Source organism: Bos taurus, chromosome 1, assembly GCF_002263795.3.
Source record: "Bos taurus isolate L1 Dominette 01449 registration number 42190680 breed Hereford chromosome 1, ARS-UCD2.0, whole genome shotgun sequence".
In the NCBI taxonomy this organism is placed as follows: Eukaryota; Metazoa; Chordata; class Mammalia; order Artiodactyla; family Bovidae; genus Bos; species Bos taurus.
This window is the reverse complement of record NC_037328.1, coordinates 65,889,192-65,911,130: the sequence shown is the minus strand read 5'-3', so window position 1 is coordinate 65,911,130 and position 21,939 is coordinate 65,889,192. Positions and strand designations below refer to the sequence as shown.

General features: G+C 37.3%; 2 protein-coding genes across 11 annotated transcripts in view; one reads left to right on the top strand and one right to left on the bottom strand.

Annotated features, from left to right (window-relative positions):
• STXBP5L (syntaxin binding protein 5L) overlaps window positions 1-21,939 on the bottom strand; it is a 327,745-nt gene that overhangs the window by 23,974 nt on the left and 281,832 nt on the right. For all 9 annotated transcript variants that reach the window (XM_059885478.1, XM_059885476.1, XM_059885483.1 and 6 more), the window contains 2 exons: window positions 7,819-7,989; window positions 4,920-5,159 (listed from right to left, as the gene is read on the bottom strand). In XM_059885478.1, coding sequence (XP_059741461.1) covers window positions 4,920-5,159; window positions 7,819-7,989 — 411 coding nt within the window. The remainder of the gene's footprint in view (window positions 1-4,919; window positions 5,160-7,818; window positions 7,990-21,939) is intronic.
• The window catches only part of POLQ (DNA polymerase theta), a 250,619-nt gene that overhangs the window by 138,852 nt on the left and 89,828 nt on the right, over window positions 1-21,939 (top strand). The window lies entirely within an intron of this gene.

Sequence of the window (21,939 nt, the reverse complement as noted above, 5' to 3'; positions counted from 1 at the left end):
CAGGCAAAGGACAAAACAAGAATATGGTAAGAAAAATAACAGTTAAAAAGGTAAGAAGATAATCTCTGGCATACTTTTACAGTGTTGAGAATATACATATGAAAACATATCTAAGCTTATATAATACATAATCAAAAACTGAATTAGTAAGTTAGTCATATCCTCAGTATACGAAAAGAGCAAAAAAGATGGAGATACATTTAGTTTGAGTTTAGTAGATTTATGTATTAATAGATGATTCACTGTCACTACCGTGTCTAGGTATAGCGATGGCTCGCAGGAAAGCTCCTACTACCGTGATACAACTCAGCATTAATCTGACATGAAAGTGCGGGGCTGAAGAGCATATTACAAATTATATATTATGTCAACAATAGAAACAAATAACGTAGAACAAACAAGATTTGAAATTTAAAATGGATGGAGCTAAAAGCTAGTCTGTAGAAAATTATTCTAATTCCTTCAAATCTTATAGCTCCCAAGAAACTTGATACAAGTTTTCCAAAATTTTGACAACAAATATAAAAGTTCATATGACATCTAACAATGATAGATGATTGACAGGTGGCAAAGAGAAATGAGAAGAAATAAGACTGGCTGGACCAGGGAACTGGTGCTGGAAAGTAGCAGGAAATCAGATTAAAGAGGTAGAACAAGGCTGGGATTTCCAAGAAATTGCTTCTATGGATAAGTGAAGGTATCAGAATATGGTGCATAAAAATCAGGAGATGAAGACAATACTGGAATTAAGACCAGTACAGAGGCAGAGTAAGTAAAAGGAATCAGAGTAAGTAAAAGAAATGGAAGTGATGGAAGTCATTAAGTATTGTGGAACTAGTAACAGAAATGGGGAGAATAGAAACAAAAAAAAAAAAACAGTTCAGGGGTAAAGAGAATGAATTTATTATGGAGACTCTTCAGTTTAATCATGAGTTTGAGTTTGATATTGAAGCATGAAAATAATTTTTTTTTTTTAAACAAATCAGTGATAGGCACGTCATGTGGCAGAATTGATAATTACAGAATAATTTGTTAGGTAGCACAAAGCATTACATAGAAATGAGATAAATTTAAAATGAGTCTCAAAATTACAGGGGTAGGAAGCTGTTGGAAGTGATGAATATGTTTATGGCATAGATTGTGGTCATAGTTTCATGGATGTTTACTTATCTCCAGACTCATCAAGTTGCATACAATAAATATGTATATTTTTTGTATGTCAATTATACTTCAATAAAGGAGCTTTGAAGTTAGAATCTCTGCAAATCCTCACAGAATTACTGTTGGAGAGGAAAATTCCTAGGGGCAAAAGTATGGGGGGTGGAGATGGGACAGACGGGGGAAGAGTTTGCTCGTGGAAGAATTTTCATTTACCTTCTTCCTCTGTATTTGGTGTTTTTACAGTTATAATTTTTTTTTTTTTTACAATTACAAAATTTAAACACCAGTATTTTAGATAAAAAAAGCACACCATATCATAATCTTTGTACACAACAACAAATCCCCAGAGATCTAGGAAGTCTCTTCAGCTCCTTATCGTGGTCTTAAGATCCTCTATTCCCCTGCCTGTTTTTCCAGCCTCAGCACCATTATAGCTCTAAGTTGTAGCTATGTCATGCTCTTTTTACCCGCTAGGTTGTTGTTGTTCTTTTTTTGGTCTCCTTTTAAAAATCTGTTTATTTTTAATTAGGGGATAATTGCTTTACAATATTGTGTTGGTTTCTGCCATACATCAACATGAATCAGCCATAGGTATAAATATTTTCCCTTCCTCCCTCTAGAGCCTCCCTCCATGCCCCACTCCATCCCACCTCTCTGGGTTGTCACAGAGCAATGGTTTGAGCTCCCTAAGTCATATGGCAAATTCCCACTGGCTATCTACTTTACATATGGTGATGTATATGCCTCCATGCTACTCTCTCAGTTTGTCCCATTCTCTCTTGCCCCTGCTGGGTCCACAAGTCTGTTCTCTGCGTCTCCACTGCTGCCCTGCAAATAGGTTCATCAGTACCATCTTCAGCTAGATTCCATACATACACGTTGATATATGATACTTGTTTTTCTCTGACTTACTTCATTCTGTATTATAGGCTCTAGTTCTTCCACTTCATTAGAACTGACTCAGCTGTGCTACCTCTAGGTTTTTTATGCTTTTCTGAATTTCTCTTAAATATCAGCACTGGGCAGAGCTCCCTTCTAAACCTGTTCCCACTTCAGACAGAGGCTTTGTGAGAGAGGTCTTCCCCAAATCCCCCTCCCATGCTACCACAGTATTGTTTACTTCCCTAATTGTAATTTTTTGGTTACTTTTGTTCTTCCCTGCAAATAATCTGAGAATAAAAATCATTGTGTCCTGATCACTATTGCATGCCCAATGCCTAATTAATTAGTATGAGCTTGGGAAACATATGTTGAAAAAAATGGATGAATAAATTTCAAAATGGATTGTATTTTCAGGAAATTGCTAGACTCAGAAATTTTTCTAGGCCATCTGATAAAAGGTAATTTAACAGTGTTTTGACAGGAAAACCCATTCAGGGCCTAAAAGCATGTCACCCACTTTAGCACTGACTATGAAAGAGGGAAATGCCTCTAATTCCACACCTTTTAAAATGGTTCCCATAATCTAGAGCACTACAATAGGACAGAGATGAGTGGAACAGGGATGTGATGCAGAGTAGATACTAGGAAGAAGGTGAAGACGGAGTCAGGAAGTGGGATGTGAGGGAGGAGAGGATGGGTTTTCTACTTTAAATCTGAATTGGCTTTCTGTCTTCTCTGGAACTCCATCCTTTTTCTTTTTATTGTCATAAATTATGTCTTCCAATTAGGCTTTTTCTCTTTCAGTGGTTAACTATAAAACAAATCTGAACCTGGACTCAGTTTTCTGCCTTACAGGTACTGCTTTTTTAAGTTCGTAGACTTAATTTTTCTTAGAGCAGTCTTAGGTTTTACAGAAAATCGAGCATGTGGTAGAGAGCGTTCCCACACGCCCTCTGTCCTCTGCTCTGTTACCAGCACCTTGTGTGTTCATGGTGCATTTGTTAACGTGATAAAATGACGCTGATATAATAACCAAAGTCTTGAAAGAAGGCTGGCGTAGAAACTTGGAGAAGATAGCTTCCCATTATCTCTCTTTAAGGAGGTTTGCAAATATTTATGAACCAGATGCCCAAATATTAAGTTAAATCTCTACTCACTTTGTATTTTCCCATCATTTTAAGTCTATTTGCTAAGAATGTTGAAGAACTTTCCTATGGTACTGATTCATTAAATTAGTTCCAGAGACTTGTTTATTTCCATGCTTGTGGCATAGAAAACTATATTTTTTAGAATATCTCTTACTAGAAAATTGTCTTTCACTCACAGTTGTACGCTTGTGTATACAGGGGTTTGATTTTTACCTTTAAATATTTGAGGAATACATGCCATGTATTAGATATCTAATCTGTATAAAAATGTATTGAGTTAAAAAATGGATTGAACTAAAACTTAAAAAATCATTATGACCTTACTGATCTGGCTCTCTCTCAATCATAAGAGAATTATTCCTATTTCCTTAAAATAAGGAATACAGTAAAAGACGTTTTCTTACTGTGAAATATGTTTATAATTAAAATATAGTGGTGCTAATGAGTAACTTTTAAAATACAGTGCATTTTATGGGCTGGATCTTTTCCCCTCCTCCCTTTATCAAATTCATGCATTGAAGGCCTACACCCCAGTTCCTCAGAATGTGATCATATTTGAGACAAAGCCTTTAAAGAGGTGATTAAGCTAAAATGAGCCTGATAGGGTGAGCCCTCATCCAAATGTCTTTCTAAGAGATTAGGAAACACCAGAGGTACAAGCACACAAAGAGACAGTCATGTGAGAGTGTGGCCAGCTGCAAGCCAAGGACAGAGGCCTCAGAAGAAACCAGGCCTGCCAGCACCTTAATCTTGGTCCTCTAGCCTCCAGAAGTGTGAGAAAATAAACTCGTGTTGTTTAGGCCACACACACACACAATACATTTATCTGAATTTGCCTCACTAGTAGAGAGCTGAATATTCTTCCCACAGTAACAATCCATCTATATGAATTTAGCATTCCAGTTAACAAAGAAAACACAACTCTATCTAACCTATCATGCCATATATATTCTTTTAAAATGAAATCCCTTATTCTATATATTAATAAAATTATTTTTACTTTAGAAATGTTTTTCAGATAGTTTTTTCATATATGGAAAAGAGTAAAAGTTATTGATAAGAATAAATTTTAAAATACTCAAAGGAGTAACAGAAGGAATCATGTCTCTTCAAGAGGGAAAAAGTAGGAAGACATATACTTTAGCAGACATATACTTTAGACATATACTTTAGCAGCAATACTCATAACTGGGGTCAAATTCTCTAGGTACTACAATAAAAATGGAAGAAATTTTAAGGCATGGTTTCAAAACAAGATGAAGAGATTATCAAAGAATTTAGAAAGCCAGCTCAAGTCAGAATGCTTCTAGTTTAATCATCTGAGTTCTTTAGGGATGATGTAAAACACTCATAGGCTCTGATCTGGCATGGAACATTAGATAAATGCTTCAATTCATATTGTAAAGTTAAAAAATAAAATTAAAAATTAAAAAAAAATTTAAACTTTTGCCTTAAGGCTTTCATAAATGCTTTTCAGAAACTTATTTCCCAAGGCACCATTTAGGTTGGGAATTCCAGATTACTACCATAGAAATGGTTGACAATTTTTGCCATGCAGGAAAGTAAACTGCAATAGTTGAGACAGTATATGGTTTATAAAGTTCTCAATAGTTTCTAATATCCAGAATATGTAAATCTTTGCTCCAGAGCAAAACAAGTTAAATGTTTTACAAAACATTTATATAAATTTGAAAAAGTAGCAGTGAAGGAATAAATGAAAACTCTTACCACTTGGCAGGACCATGACCGGCTCTGTAAATCTTTGTTCATCTGCTGAAGGTAGGTTTAGGGAGATGATTAACACCATTCCCAGACTAGTTCCAACAAACAAACAAGGGGAGATGGTAGAGTCATTTTTCCGAGCAAAGGACTCCATGAAGTACAGCGCTGTAATCGCTTCTTTAGAATCTTTGTCAATGCTGGAGATGCTAGAGCTCCTAGAACGATTATAGGAATTTTCTCGACTTTCTATGGAAATTTAAAAACAAAAAATTAAGTTTTAGTGTGTTTCCAGAACAAGTGAAGTCAGACTTACTGCATGAAAACCAAAATGATGAGGGAGAAGTAGAATTTGATTCTGTGTTAACTGATCTGGAAGGCAGCTTATGCAGTTCACCAGCTTATTTTGAAGATGAAGAAAAGCCCAGAAGTATAAATCATAAACTCAGGCAGAGCTGGGACTAGCCTTGAATCTGCAGAGCTGCAGTCCACTGTTTTGTTTTTTTCTCTACCTTACCTCACAAGTTGGTTGAAATTCTCTAATTTAGAAAAAATGTTTAAATAGTTAAGATTACAAGAATTTCTAGTACAGTTTTAATTATGCTTCTCTCCGTTCTCTCAATTACTGAAAGTATTCCTAATGACTTCTTGACAATTCCCATATACTGACAACATTGTGGCTACTTACCTGAAGGGTCATGTATGTTCTGTGGTAAATACATTCCTTTAATTTTGCTATGTTTGAAGTAATTTCAGTTGTAAATATTAAACTATTTATATAACATTGAACAAATGATATCTCCCTGAACTAGTTATAAGCTGCCTACCTTGAATCTAAATCCAGTTTTGGCTTTGCCAATGACTAAATACAGAGCTGTACACAGAACCACCCCACTGAGAGTGTGGTCATCTTTCTGAGAGGGCTTCAGTCCAGTGAAAAGGAAACAGGTGGCTTCAAGTTCTCCTTCTCATCAACTTTTACACATGGTGTATACTCCAACAAGCAGAAACTCACCACCTCAGGTAAATGACATAGGAAAGTTGTATTGTTCTTATAATCACTCCAGAGTACAAGTTCCTCATATTCTTTCTACTGCCTTCCCTCTCCTTTCCATTTTGATAGGAAATGATGACTCATTTTTATAAAGAGATAATAATATATAATAAAATAATATACAATAAAGTTAAATATTAAAGCTCCTCAGACTATTCTTTTTCTACAAACCATAATAGAGTATTCCTAATTTTCCCTTCTCTATCCTTCAGCAAGTTTATAAAAATAACTTTTTAATAGAATTTAGATCTGAGAGGGAGCACAGATATAAACTATGTATTTTACAGATTTGGAGATAGAGATGTAATTTTCCCCAAATCAACACGTTAGTTAGAAATGTCTAAAACTCAAAATCCCCAGCTCAGTCCAGTGATTGAAACTACTAATTCGTTTACAACCTTTACACTTTCCTTACATTGTTACATTCCTAGCTAATGTTTCAAAAATTTTCCATTCATGGTTCATCAACATTCAAAGTTGCTACTCATAGATACCTGTGAAAGAGAAGATCATATGCATGCCCATGGACCAGACTTAATATGGTGGAATGTTAAAAAGCTAAAAATTCCATTTTAAAAAAAACTTTTGACCACGCCACTTCTATATGTGGAATCTTAGTTCCCTGACCAGGAATCAGATTCTATGCCCTCTGCAGTGCAAGTGCAAGGTCTCAACCATTCGACTGCCAGGAAAGTGCCTAAAAATTTTATTTTTAAAATTTGAATAATATAGATCATTACTGTCAAATTTTTTGAGGAGTGGTAAATGGTGAATTGGGCTTCCCAGGTGACACAGTGGTGAAGAATCCGCTTGCCAATGCAGGAGATGCAAGAGACAGGGTCAGGAAGATCCCCTGGAGGAGGAAATGGCAACCCACTCTAGTATTCTTACGTGGAAAATTCCATGGACAGAGGAGCTTGGAGGGCTACAGTCTGTGGGGTTGTGAAGTCAGACATGACTCAGCGACTGAGCACACACACAAATGGTGAATTACTTTATAGCACAGAATTACCATAGCATATTCCTAAGATTACATTTTTTCTATTTCTAGTCCCAAAGCTTTTTATCAGAAAGGCAGTAGCAGAAGTTGTATGCGTACTCAGTCGTGTCTGACTGTGTGTGACCGCATGGACTCTAGCCCACCAGGCTTCTCTGTCCATGGGATTTTCCTGGCAAGAATACTGGAGTGGATTGCCATATTCTCCTCTAGGGGATCTTCCTGGTCCAGGAATCGAACCTGTGTCTCCTGCATTGACAGGCGGATTCTTTACCACTGAGCCACCTGCAGCAGTTACAGGATTCCTCCTTTTTTTTTTTTTTTTTTTTAATCTTTCTTAATCTAGGCCTTCTGACTCATGTACTTTATATTCCCTGTCCCCAACGCTAATTCCATAAATAAGCAAATAATCCTCTCTTTTTAAAACATAAGATTGCAAACTAGAATTTAATGTCTTGCCTTTTTCTTGGTCACATTCTCTTAATAGTTGAGGAAACAAAGGTTATAAGACAGTAAATAATTGTCTACAGATAGAAATACCAAGAGGCTTACCGTTGAGATGGAAAGAAAGTAGGAGTATACAGAACAGATTAATACATAGGTCTCACTTTGTACAGAGGAGATGGAAACCTACCCATAAACAGAAGCATTCTGGTTTTAGAGATGAAAGAGGTGTAGTGAGGAATGGATCTGGATTCATGGCTACAGCCCAACCAGGTTCTCAGTTGCTCATTGTCTAGAGTTAACCAGCTTTTCATATTTTTACATGTGACCACAATCCCTTGTCCCTCAGCTCCTAATTCCCATGGTATGTCAAATTTCAATTGTATCCACAAAAATCCATATGTTTAACCTACCTTCTGTTGTAACTGGCAAAGAAATCTCCATGCAAGCAGCTGACTGTGCTTTTCGAAATGGTGGTCTTCCAGGACCCCAGCGATTTATTTTTGAAACATCAGCACTGGAAAGTCGTTTTCCAGAACTGCAGCTCTGAGAAGTGGGACTTGTGCAGTGTCCATTTACGTGGTCTGTACCAAAAGGAAGAAGGCAACATAAATATCATAATTAATTCTTAATATAAGGGAATAAGTTTGTAGACTAATGAGGGAGAATTCCTTGTTTTTAAACCATTTAAAGATGGCTAAGTCCTTGTTTTAGTCATACTTTCAATAGCTAGCCAGATTTTTCATAATTATTAAATATATTCATCTTTAAAATCTGACTAACATAGTTAAAATTTATATTTTCATTATGTATTCTGCCATTTAATGGCAGTACAAAATAGGTTATAGTACTAGACTTTCTTCTGCATAATGTAAATATACACCTATTTATATAAGTTTTGGAAGAACTTCAAGTGCTTAGGGTTTAAAATATAGAACGGAAGCATTTTACTGCAAAGTTGAGAATGGTACATAAGGATATTGACTCTACAGCCAGACTGCCTGGGCTCAAATCCCAGTTCTACCACCTACTGGTTGTATACATTTTTGCAGACTTCATAGTTTAGTTTCCTCTTGATTGGGACTATTACTGTCTAACTCATGGAGCTTTTGTGATAACATGTTATATGCCAGAAACTTCCTGGTATATAGTAAACTGAACAAATATAAATTATTACTGTCATTTTTGTTTTGAGATTATTACTGCCATTTTGAACTCCAACTATTCCACTAAAGTTGCTCAAGTCTAAGACCAAATAGTACTGTTTATTTTAGAGCCTGTGAATTTATCTGTTCTGATAGAATTTAAAAATTTGGAATAATTGCACTAAAATAGTCAATGCTAACACATATTATTTGAAACATCATCTCATATATCAACAATATTCAGAATACATTTTAAAATGTGCTTATGATCCAGCAATCCCATTTCTGGGCATACACACTGAGGAAACCAGAATTGAAAGAGACACGTGTACCCCAATGTTCATCGCAGCACTGTTTATAATAGGCAGGACATGGAAGCAACCTAGATGTCTATCAGCAGATGAATGGATAAGAAAGCTATGGTACATATACACAATGGAGTATTACTCAGCCATTAAAAAGAATACGTTTGAATCAGTTCTGATGAGGTGGATAAAACGAGCCTATTATACAGAGTAAGCAGAAAGAAAAACACCAATACAGTATACTAACACATATATATGGAATTTAGAAAGATGGTAACAATAACGCTGGATACGGGACAGCAAAAGAGACACTGATGCATAGAATAGTCTTTTGGACTCTGTGGAAAAGGGAGAGGGTGGGATGATTTGGGAGAATGGCATTGAAATATATATAATATCATATATGAAATGAGTCGCCAGTCCAGGTTCGATGCACGATACTGGATGCTTGGGGCTGGTGCACTGGGACGACCCAGAGGGATGGTATGGGGAGGGAGGTGGAAGGAGGGTCCAGGATGGGGAACACATGTATACCTGTGGTGGATTCATTTTGATATATGGCAAAACCAATACAATATTGTAAAGTTATAAAATAAAATTTTAAAAAATAAAAAATAAAATGTGCTTCTTTGGCTATTCAAAGGACAGAGTTAAATAGAACCATGTTTAATGTTCATATTGGACATGGGAACTGGCACTCAGTATCCACTCCATTACAGCTTTTCTATATTGAGGAATTTGAAAACTTAAAATATACATTCTCTGGATCCCCTTGTAGTTAGTGCAAAGATGAGAATTAGGTTTCACCATTTAAATGCACTAGTGTGTTTTACTATTTTTTTTTAATGAGTTAACATTTATTGAATACTTCAATGCCAGGCATTTTACACACATTACTGATTTAATCTTCACAACAACTATGCAGGGTAGGTGCTCTATCCTGATTTTGCAGATGAGGAAAATGAAGGTCAAAAAATGTTCAGAAAATTATCTAATGTTACATAAGCAGTACTCATGGAGTCAGGATTCTAATCCAGATTTTTATCACTTAGTGTCTGTATGCTTAAAAACTAGGCCACTGGGTCAGCTAATATATTTGGTAAGGATTAGCAATTTTGATGATGTATTTAGGAGGGTTTAGGAGTAGCTTATGTAATATTCATTGAGCTCCTAGTCTCTTGGGACCAGTTGTCTTCCATATTAACACAGATTTATCAGACAGAAAGGCATAAATATCACATGATAAGTTAGCTATGGGGAAGCAGAAGTCAAGAGTTCTGCCTCTCCTTCACTATTGAATCTAGTCTTATAAATAGGAAAAACACTGAGGGCAACAGCCGGTACCAACAAAGACATAGAGTAGGTTCAGTTCAGTCGCTCAGTCATGTCCAACTCTGCGACCCCATGGACTGCAGCATGCCAGGCCTCCCTGTCCATCACCAACTCCCAAAGTTCACTCAGACTCACATCCATCGAGTTGGTGATGCCATCCAGCCATCTCATCCTCTGGTGTCCCTGTCTCCTCCTGCTCCCAACGGCAATTACTTTAGGGATACAAACTGCAAATATAAGCCACGCTGCACCGGGCATATCAGTTAGGATCTACCCAGGTGTGAAAGCTTGTTTTAGCACTTATTCGGAGTAATTTGGGATGAGTTACAGCCCTCTTCACACTCATCTAGGTTCAAGAATACATGGCAGAGCTCTGAAAATAGTAAAATTTGTTCACCTAGCCAGGACTCTTTGGACTTGGTAAGTGAAAGTGCCTGCCTATCTATTACCATCTTTTGGTGGCTGTTTTTTGTGAACATTGTTTCATTTGAGCTTATAATAGGGTAGTATCAATTATTAGATTACTCAACATGCTGGTCTGGTTTTTTCCCTACCCCCTGTATGGCCCAATTTTCCCCATCTTATGGTTGACTCATGAGGTCTGGCTGACATTACCATATCAGGGCAACTCAGAGTCTTTGGCCATATTCTTCTGTCTTCGATAGGGCTGATTAACTTAAAGGATTTCTTTTTGTAGCTTAAATTTTTTTTTAATAAAGTTAATTTGCTTAATATTTTTTTCTTAGTACAGTAAATATTCAAGACAGATATGAATACTATAAAACACTTACGAAGAAATATGGTTATAGCCCAGACATAGTCATTCTGAAAATTTATATTAATGATACTAAATACAAAAACTTCTATTGATATAATTATTCACTGTAGTTTTAGTAAGAGATAAAAATTGGAAGCCAGCTATCCTTTACAATTCAGCATAAACTTATAGGTACATTGTGCTATGTATCACATGCTGCTGCTGTTAAGTCATGTCAGTCGTGTCTGACTCTGTGTGACCCCATAGATGGCAGCCCACCAGGCTCCCCCGTCCCTGGATTCTCCAGGCAAGAACACTGGAGTGGGTTGCCATTTCCTTCTTCAATGCATGAAAGTGAAAAGTGAAGGTGAAGTCGCTCAGTTGTGTCCAACTCTTTGCGACCCCATGGACTGCAGCCTACCAGGCTCCTCCGCCCATGGGATTTTCCAGGCAAGAGTACTGGAGTGGGTCGCCAGTGCCTTCTCCGATGTATCACATAATAGAGTATTATAGTCTTTAAAAATGTTTTTGAAATGCTTGTTGAATCTTATATCTACATCATGTGTTTCAGTTAGCTCTTTGCATACAGACCATTCCAAATGTTAATAAATGTAAACTAAAAATCATTTTGGGCTTCCCTGATGGCTCAGCAGTAAAAAGTCCCCTTGCAATGCAGGAGCTGCAGATTAAATCCCTGGTTTGAGAAGATCCCTGAGAAGGGCATGGCAAACCACTCCAACCCATCTGCCAATGTAGGAGACATAAGAGACGTGGGTTTCATCCCTGGGTCAGGAAGATCCCCTGGAGGAGGGCATGGCAAACCACTCCAGTATTCTTGCTTGGAGAATCCCATGGACAGAGGAGCCTAGTAGGCTACAGTCCATATGGTTGCAAAGAGTATACGACTGAAGCAACTTAGTATGCACCACAATCCTTTTATTATGCTTACAGATTGTGAGAGAAAGGAGTTAAACTAAGGCAAGGTAGGGATATTATTTCCATGATGTCTGGGGCATTAGTTAAGAATACTTGAATGACTGAGGGCTTGGAATCTGTAGGAGGCTTCTTTACTCACATGCCTGGGTTAGAATGACTCAAAAGTTGAACTCAGTTGGGACTGTCAGTGGTGACTTTGTTAGGAGGCTTGGGCTTCCTCATGGCATGGTGGCCTTTTTACATGGTGCATGGTGGGTTAGGGCTCAAAAAGTTTGACAAGTGGTTTTGAAATGGAAGCAATCTTTCTGCTGCTTTGGTGTTACTACAATGGAGATTTTGCTTTATTTTTGAAAGCAACATTCCAGCATCCAGTCACAAGCTTTTTGTATGTCAAGAGGCAGTTGTAGTAGAATCCTGATCTTATAAAAGTGTGGTCTTCAGTTCAACAATTGATTGGTAGTAGTCTTCTAAAAGTAGCAAAGTTGTCTGCTTCCTTGATATATCTGTTGATGGCCTTATTCAGAAAGTCATACCTGTAGGCCAAGCTTAGGGTTGTCTCCAATCTTTCAGTGACTTGATAAACACCTAGTTTCTTGTATTAAATCACTTTCTGCATAATATTACTACAATGGTTTTTGTTTCCCAGTTGCTTTCTGATTACAATAATGTTTTAGCTCTGCTATAGTGCTCTATGCCATTTAGATAAAATTCAATATTCTAAAAAATTCAACCTTAGAACAATAAGCAGATTAAAACCAATGGGAAACTTTACAAAAAGCTTTTCAAGTCTAAAAAAAAGAAATTACAATTTTCTTTTAAATTAGCTGATTCTCTTGTATCTCTAAATCAAGATTTGATTTGGTGTACACACTGTATAAAGTACAACAATGACTTACTGAAAAATCACTTACTGTTTCCAGTTTAAATTATTTTTAACTTAGTCATTGCCAAAGCTTTATAGGAGTACGTAAATGAAGATTTAATTTTATACTTGGTACACTAGTATAGTTAAACTTTTTACTATACCATACAATTCCTAGAAAATGAAAATTACTATTATGCTTATGCCACAGGGGTGATTCTTTGGTGAAATAAATGTTGAACATAAGACTAAATCAAAATAAGCATTGGATTTTAAAACTCATGAAAATAAATGTAAAAAGACTTTAGCTCGGGATCTTTAGGAGTCTTTTTAAATGTAAAAAGACTCTGGCTTTTTACATATATATTGACTATATAAAATATAGCTAATATCAAACAATTGGTTAAAATACCTGAAAACTCACCTAACTTTACCTTTGCTTACTTTTATATTAATAGTTAAGAGGAAACTCTTCTTTCACTCCCTCCCTTCTTACTCATTAGTAAGTAATGAGTTGGTTGGAGGACAAGCTGGTTAATTGACTTAATGTTTGCTTGATTAATTTTAAGTAGGAAAATAATTTATTAAAGTATATTAGGCAGTTCACAATCTCAGGGAGAACCTGTGAGTTATACTCAGGTTTGCAGCCAAAAACAATACCCAGCCATACTGGAACTGAGTTCCTTTGTAGATGGTGCTGATGATGCAGGGGCCTGTATGCCATGAGCTGCGCTACTGCTGACCTGATACAGTAGACCATCTCTGCTATTATACTCACTAAAACTGAGTATAGTTTTTACCTGTATTTCAGTTTTTGACTGTCAGATAAGGAAATATCATCTTTCTCTTTGTGCTGACACTTTGAGGTTTTTAAGCACTTGAGGGCATTTTTCTGAAGAACTTTAAGCTGAAGACCCAAAGTGACTAAATCACACACCTCCCTTGAAGTTAGTTTGATTTTTATTCCCAGTTTAATCTGGCTCTTCTATAGCAAAGTTTTCATGACTATGATTTTTTACATGTTTATATACTCATTCATGTTTACTCTCTGCAATCCAAAGTTTCAAAGAGGTTCTTCTTTATTAATAATTCCCCTTTTGTTTTTTCAAGTTTAGTTTCTATTGCATTCATTTAAGTGAAAGTTTAAAAACTATTTGGGACCAAATTTCCAGTCTTTGAGAAAATTATCTCTTAATGACAGTACTGCCTTAGGCTTTGTCACTTTTTAACCTGGAATAGCAATATATTTTTAAAATTTTTAGCTTTAGTATAATTTCCATACAAAATTGTAAGATATTTAAAGTGTACATTGTGTAGATCTGGTATACATATACATTAGGGAAAATTCTCATAATCTATTTAGTTAACACATCCATCTCCTCACATATTTATTTTTGGTGAGAATACAAGTTCTATCCTATTAGAAGAGTTCTATTAGCAAATTTCAATTATATATTACAGTGTTATAAAAAATACTCATCCTGTTTACATTAGGTCCTCTGACCTTATCTTACAGCTGAGAGTCTATACGCTTTTATATACCTCTCCTATTATTCCCACTCACCAATCCCTGGCAACCACTATTCAACTGTCTGTTCTGAAGTTTACTTTTCTTTTTTTGTAGTCAACATAAAAGTGATGCCATGCAGTATTTGCTTCTTCTCTGTAGCTTATTTCACATCACATCACATCTACCACACGGTCCACCATTTTTCTGGCGAATACCACACTTTCAACCTTTCTCGTGGCTGAATAACATTCCTCTGAGTGAGTGTATCACCTCTGCTTTATCAATTCACGTATTGATGTACACTTAGCTTGTTTCCTTATCTTGGCTATTGTGAATAATGCTGAAGTAAACATTGGAATGTTAATAGACTGTTTTCATTTACATTGGATATATACCTAGAAGTGGAATTGCTGGATCATATGGTAGTTCTATTTTTAATTTTTTGAGGAACCACCAAATTGTTTTCCATAGTGGCTGTACTAATTTGTGTACCAAGAGTGCACAAGGTTTTTTTTTTTTTTTTCTCCACATCTTCAGAAAAAAGATACTTATCTCATATTCTTGATAATCGGTTCAGTTCAGTCACTCAGTCACGTTCAACTCTTTGTGACCCCATGGACTGCAGAACACCAGGCATCCCTGTCCATCACCAACTCCCAGAGCTTGCTCAAACTCATGTCCATCAAGTCAATGATGCCATCCAACCATCTCATCATCTGTTGTCCCCTTCTCCTCCCACCTTCAGTCTTTCCCAACATCAGAGTCTTTCCCAACGAGTCAGTTCTTTGCATCAGGTGGCCAAAGTATTGGAGCTTCAGCTTCAGTATCAGTCCTTCCAATGAATATTCAGGACTGATTTCATTTGGGATTGACTGGTTTGATCTCGCTGTGCAAGGGACTCTCAAGACTCCTCCAGCACCATAGTTCAAAAGCATTAATTCTTCAGTGCTCAGCTTTCATTATGGTCCAACTCTCACATCCATACATGACTATTGGAAAAACCATAGCTTTGACTAGACGGACCTTTGTCAGTAAAGTAGTATCTCTGCTTTTTAATACACTGTCCAGGTTGTCATAGCTTTTCTTCCAAGGAGCAAGCAACTTTTAATTTCATAGCTGCAGTCACCATCTGCAGTGATTTTGGAGCCCAGAAAAATAAAGTCTCTCACTGTTTCAATTGTTTCTCTGTCTATTTGCTATGAAGTGATGGGACCGGATGCCATGATCTTAAAAACCATATTGGGTTTTAAGCCAGCTCTTTTACTCTCCTCTTTCACTTTCATCAAGAGGCTCTTTAGTTCTTCACTTTCTGCCATAAGGGTAGTGTCATCTGCATATCTGAGGTTATTGATATTTCTCCCAGCAATCTTGATTCCAGCTTGTGCTTCATCCAGACGGGCATTTCGCATGATGTACTCTGTATAGAAGTTAAATAAGCAGGGTGACAATATACAGCCTTGACGTACTCCTTTCCCGATTTGGAACCAGTGTTGTTCCATGTCCACTTCTAACTGCTACTTCTTGACCTGCATACAGATTTCTCAGGAGGCAGGTCAGGTGGTCTGGTATTCCCATCTCTTGAAGAATTTTCCATAGTTTGTTGTGATCCACACAGTCAAGGGCTTTAGTGTAGTCAATGAAGCAGATGTTTTTCTGGAATTCTCCTGCTTTTTCTATGATCCAATGGATGTTGGCAATTTGATCTCCAGTTCCTCTGCCTTTTCTAAATCCAACTTGAACGTCCGGAAGTTCTCAGTACACATACTGTTGACACCTAAGCTTGGAGAATTTTGAGCATTACTTTGCTAGCATGTGGGTTGAGTGCAATTGTGAGGTAATTTGAGCATTCTTTGGCATTGCCTTTCTTTGGGATTGGAATGAAAACTGACCTTTTCCAGTCCTGTGGCCACTGCTGAGTTTTCCAAATTTGTTGGCATATTGAGTGCAGCACTTTAACAGCATCATCTTTTAGGATTGGAAATAGCTCAACTGGAATTCCATCACCTCCACTAGCTTTGTTTGTAGTGTTATTTCCTAAGGCCCACCCACTTGACTTTGCACTCCAGGATGTCCAGCTCTAGATGAGTGATCACACCATCGTGGTTATGTTGGTCATTAAGACCATTTTTGTATAGTTCTTCTGTGTATTCTTGCCACCTCTTCTTAATCTCTTATGCTCTGTTAGGTCCATACCACTTCTGTCCTTTATTGTGCCCATCTTTGCATGAAATGTTCCTTTGGTATTTCAAATTTTCTTGAAGATATCGCTAGTCTTTCCCATTCTGTTGTTTTCCTCTATTTCTTTGCATTGATCACTGAGGAAGGCTTTCTTATCTCTCCTTGCTATTCTTTGGGACTCTGCATTCAAAAGGGAAAAAAATCTTTCCATTTCTCCTTTGCCTTTTTTTTCTCATCTTTTCTCAGGTATTTGTCAATTGACAATAGCTGTTCTTATTACAATGTGGTGTGTTAGTTTCAAGTGTGCAGCAGAGTGGTACATGTATGTATATATATACATATATTTTTCAGATTCTTCTCCCTTATGTTGTTGTTGTTCACTCACTACGTTGTGTCAGACTCGTTGCAACCCCATGGACCCCAGCACATCAAGCCTCCCTGTCCCTCACGATCTCCCAATGTTTGCCCAAGTTCATGTCCATTTAATCAGTGATGCTATCCACCCATCTCTTCCTCTGCCACCGTCTTCTCCTTTTGCCTTCAATCTTTTCCAGCATTAGGGTTTCCAGCATTAGGGTCTTTTCCAGTGAGTCAACTCTTCGCATCAGGTGGCCAAAGTATTGGAGCTTCAGCTTCAGTCCCTCCAATGAGTATTCAGGGTTGATGTCCTTTCGGATTGACTGGTTTGATCTCCTTGCTGTCCAAGGGACTCTCAAGCATCCACTCCAGCACCAAAATTCAGAAGCATCAATTTTTCAGTGCTCAGCCTTCCTTATTGTTATAGGTTATTACAAATATTGAGTGCAGTTCCCTGTGGTATACAGTAGGTCCTTTGTGGTTATCTATTTTATATATAGTGGTGTGTATCTGTTAATTTCCAATTTATTCCTCCCTCTTTTCCCCCTTTGGTAACCGTAAGTTTGTTTGTATTCTATGGGTCTGTTTCTGTTTTGCAAATAAGTTCATTTCTATCTTTTTTTTTTTTTTTTTTTTTTACATTCTACATAGAAGTGGTATCATATGATGTTTCTCTTTGTCTGGCTTTGCTTAGCATTATAATCTCTAGGTCCACATATTGCTGCAAATGGCATGACAGCTATCTAACATGTTCAGGATGATATCTCATGGTTTTGATTTGCATTTCTCTAATGATTAGTGATGTTAGGCCCCTTTTCATGAACTTGTTAGCCATTTCCATGTCGTCTTTGGAAAAGTGTCTATTTGGTTCCTCTGCCCATTTTTAAAATCAGATTGTTTGATTTTTGTTATTGAGTTGTATGACCTCTATATATTTTGTAATCCCTTAGAGGATGCATGATTTACAGATCCTGAAGGTTTCCATTTCATTTGTTGATGGTTTCACTTGTACAGAAGCTTTTTTCAGTTTGTAGTTTATTTTTGGTTTTGTTTCCTTTGCTTTAGGTATAAAATCCAAAAAAAAAAAATATTGCTAGGACTGATGTCAATAAGCATATTGCTTATGTTTTCTTCTAGAAGTTTTAAGGTTTCAGGTCTTAAGTTCAAGTCTTTAATCCATTTTGAGTTGCTTTTCTGTATGGTGTAAGATAGAAGTTGTTACATTCTTTAACTGTCCAGTTTTCCTAGCACCATTCATGGAAAAGAATACTTTCCCTATTGTATATTTTAGGCTTCTTTGTCATAAATCAGTTGGCCTAAATGCACATAAATCATATGTGCATGAGTTTATTTCTGGGTTCTCTTCTCTGTGCCATTGATATGTTTGTTTTTGTGCCAATACCATATTGTTTTGACTGCTGTAGCTTTATTATAAAACCTTGAAACCAGGAAGTGTGATGCCTCTAGCTTTGTCCTTCTTTCTCAAGATTGCTTTGACTATTAGGGAGTCTTCTGGAGTTCCCTACAAACTTCAGAAGTTTGTGTTCTAGTTCTGTGAAAAATACCATTGGAATTTCCATAGGTGGTTACATTAAATCTGTATTGGACATTTCAAAATATTAATTCTTCCAATCCATTGGCATGGAATATATTTCCTTTTTTTGTGTCTTATTCAATTTCTTTCATTAATATTTTATTTTCAGTGTACAGACCTTTTACCTCCTTGGTAAAAATCTATTCCTGAATACTTTATTCTTTTAAGTGCAATTACAGATGGGACTGTGTTCTTAATTTCTCTAATCTTTGTTGTATAGAAATGCAATTGACTTTTACATATTGATTTTATACTTGAAATTTTGCTAAATTTGTTGATTAGTTTTAATGGTTTTTGGTAGAGTCTTTGTGATTTTCTATAAAGATGTCATCTGCAAATAGAGAACGTTTTCCTTCTTCCTTGTTTGGATGCCCTCTATGTGTTTTTCTTGGAACTGCTCTTGCTAGAACTTCCAGTACTGTATTCAGTGAAAGTGGTGAGAATGGGCATCTTTCTCTTGTTCCTGATCTTGGAGGAAAATCTTTTCACTTCTAAGCATTATGTTAGTTGCGGCCTTGTCGGTATATTGTCTTCATTATGTTTAGGCACATTCCCTCTAGGCTCTGTTGTTAATTTTTATTAAAAAGAGATATTGAGTTTTGTCAGATACTTTTCCTGCATCTATTAAGATTATATGGTTTTTATTCATCATTTTGTTAATATGCTATATCACATTAATTTGCAGATGTCAAACCATCCTTTTATCCCTGGAATAAATTATACTTGATAAGATCCTCTTAAAGTACTGTTGAATTTAGTTTGATAGTATTTTGTTGCAGATTTTGAATCTATATTAGCCAGCGACATTGGCCTATTGTTTTCTTCTCTTGCATCGTTTCTGGTTTTGGTAATGGTAGTATTGCTCTTGTAAAATGGGTTTGAAAGTGTTCACTTCTCTTCTGTGCCGCCTGCCAACGCATGAGACATAAGAGATGTATGTTTGATCCCCGGGTCAGAAGATCCCCTGGAGAAGGAAATGGCAACCCACTCGTGTACTCCTGCCTGGAGAATTCCATGGACAGAGAAGCCTGGTGGGTTAGAGTCCATAGCGTTGCAAAGGGTCGGACATGACTGAAGCATGAGCATGAGCATGAAACTACTGTCCTGTCCTAAGAGTTCATTAATCCTTTTTCTGCTCCATCTAGCCTAGCATTGAATGCCTCTATTAAATTTTCTGTGAAGTTATTCTATTCTTCAGGTCTGTGATTTCTGTTTGAAAGTGAAAGTGTTAGTTGCTCAGTCGTGTCCTACTCCTTGGGGCTCCATGGACTGAAGCCTGCCAGGCTCCTCTGTCCATGGAATTCTTGAGGCAAGAATACTGGAGTGGATAGCCATTCTCTTCTCCAGGGGAAGTTTTCCACTCAGGGATTGAACTCAGATCTCCTGCATTGCAGGTGGATTCTTTACCATCTGAGCTACGTTCATGTATTTTCTATCTCTTTGCTTAGATTCTCACTTTGTTCAGCGTGTTGTTCTCTTATTTTGAACACTTTATCAGGTTAAGTCACTTATCTCTGTTTCACTATGGTCTGTTTCTGGAGTTTTATCTTCTTGTTGCAGTTATGTTCCTGTTTCTTTATTTTCCTACGCTCTCTGTGTTGGTTTCTACACAATAGACAAAATAGTCATCTCCCCCAAGCTTGATGGAGTGGCCTTTTATAGGAGATGAACCTTATTATTCAGCCTAGCTTGAGCTCTTGGCGGTCTTTCAATTCTTTGTGATTGTCTGAGCTCCTTTTTGCTCTTAGTGGCTCCCGGCTTTTGAGAGTATGCCAAGGCCTGTTTGGGCTTCCCCTGTGACTCAGCTGGTAAAGAATCTGCCTGCTACGTGGGAGACGTGGGTTCAGTCCCTTGGTTGGGAAGACCCCCTCGAGAAGGGAAAGGCTACCCACTCCAGTATTCTGGCCTGGAGAATTCCATGGACTGGATAGTCCGTGGGCTTGCATAGAGTCGGACAAGCCTGAGCGACTTTCACTTTCACAAGACCTGGTTCCATGTGGGTGTTATCTCATTCATCCAATATTTAGGCATTAATAAGCTAGTTCTAGACTTCTTCCAAAGGAAATTGCTCCATTTAGAGCTACAGATTTGGTGTATCAGGGAGGAGTTGAGTTCAGAAGTCTTCTATGTTGTCATCTTGGACCATTACTGTAAATAACAAAAAAATTATGACATTAAAATGCCAATATATCCTGATCGATGCTGAAGGAGCAAAGTGACACCTTACCCTGCACCGTGTAAGTAAGTGTTCACTTCAAGCTGTGTATTAAGAGTGGGAAGAGAGGGGGGGATAAACAACAACATGTGTACGCTGAGGTAAACAAGAAAGTTAGTCTAAACAGTCTCCAAAGAGATGAAATCTTGAGTTGCTAAATTATTCATTGCTTAACAAAATGTTTTTATTCCTGAAATTTGCAAAACTGATGTCAAAGATATAATAATCATGTGGGTAAAATTATCCCCCACTCCTATTATGAACAAATTACCTAAACTTTGAAAAAGCTTATGGGGTTTTTGTTTCTTTGAAATATCTGTTGCAAACATTCAGTGAGTCAGTTCTTCATATTCTGAACTCCTTGTAAAACACAAATCAATACATGTGGTCACAATGAGTTGGACACGACTGAGTGACTAACAGGGGCTTCCCTGGTGGTTTAGCAGTGAGGAACCCACCTGCCAATGCAGGAGACTTAAGCAACCTGGGTTTAATCCCTGAGCTGGGGAGGATCCCCTGGAGTAGGAAAGGACAACCCACTCCAGTATTCTTGCCTAGAGAATCCCATGGACAGAGGAGCCTGGCGGGCTTTTGTGTCTGAATATTCCTTTTACAATGCACTGTTCATACAATAAATGTTTTCTAAGTCATGTGAAAACTTATAATGAATAGTTTGAATCTATTCCTTTTGAGGGGGGAAATCTCCTAATATACTAAGTTAAAATTATTTGGTTTAAAAATTGAGTTTTATTATTGTATTAGTTCAGTTCAGTTCAGTCGCTTAGTCATGTCTGACTCTTTGCAACCCCATGAACTGCAGCACGCCAGGATTCCCTGTCCATCACCAGCTCCCGGAGCATATTCAAACTCATGTCCATCAAGTTGGTGATGCCACCCAACTATCTCATCCTCTGTTGTCCCCTTCTCCTCCTGCCTTCAATCCTTCCGAGCATGAGGGTCTTTTCCAATGAGTCAGTTCTTCGCATCAGGTGGCCAAACATTGGAGCTTCAGGTTCAGCATCAGTCCTTCCAATGAATATTCATGACTGATCTCCTTTAGGATGAACTGGTTGAATCTCCTTGCAGTCCAAGGGACTCCCAAGAGTCTTCTCCATTACTACAGTTCAAAAGCATCAGTTCTTTGGTGCTCAGCTTTCTTTATGGTCCAATTCTCACATCTATACATGACCACTGGAAAAACCATAGCTTTGACTAGACAGACCTTTGTTGGCAAAGTAATGTCTCTGTTTTTGAATATGCGGTCTAGGTCAAGGCTATATATTGTCACCATACTTATTTAATTTATATGCAGAGTACATCATGTGAAATTCTGGCTGGATGAA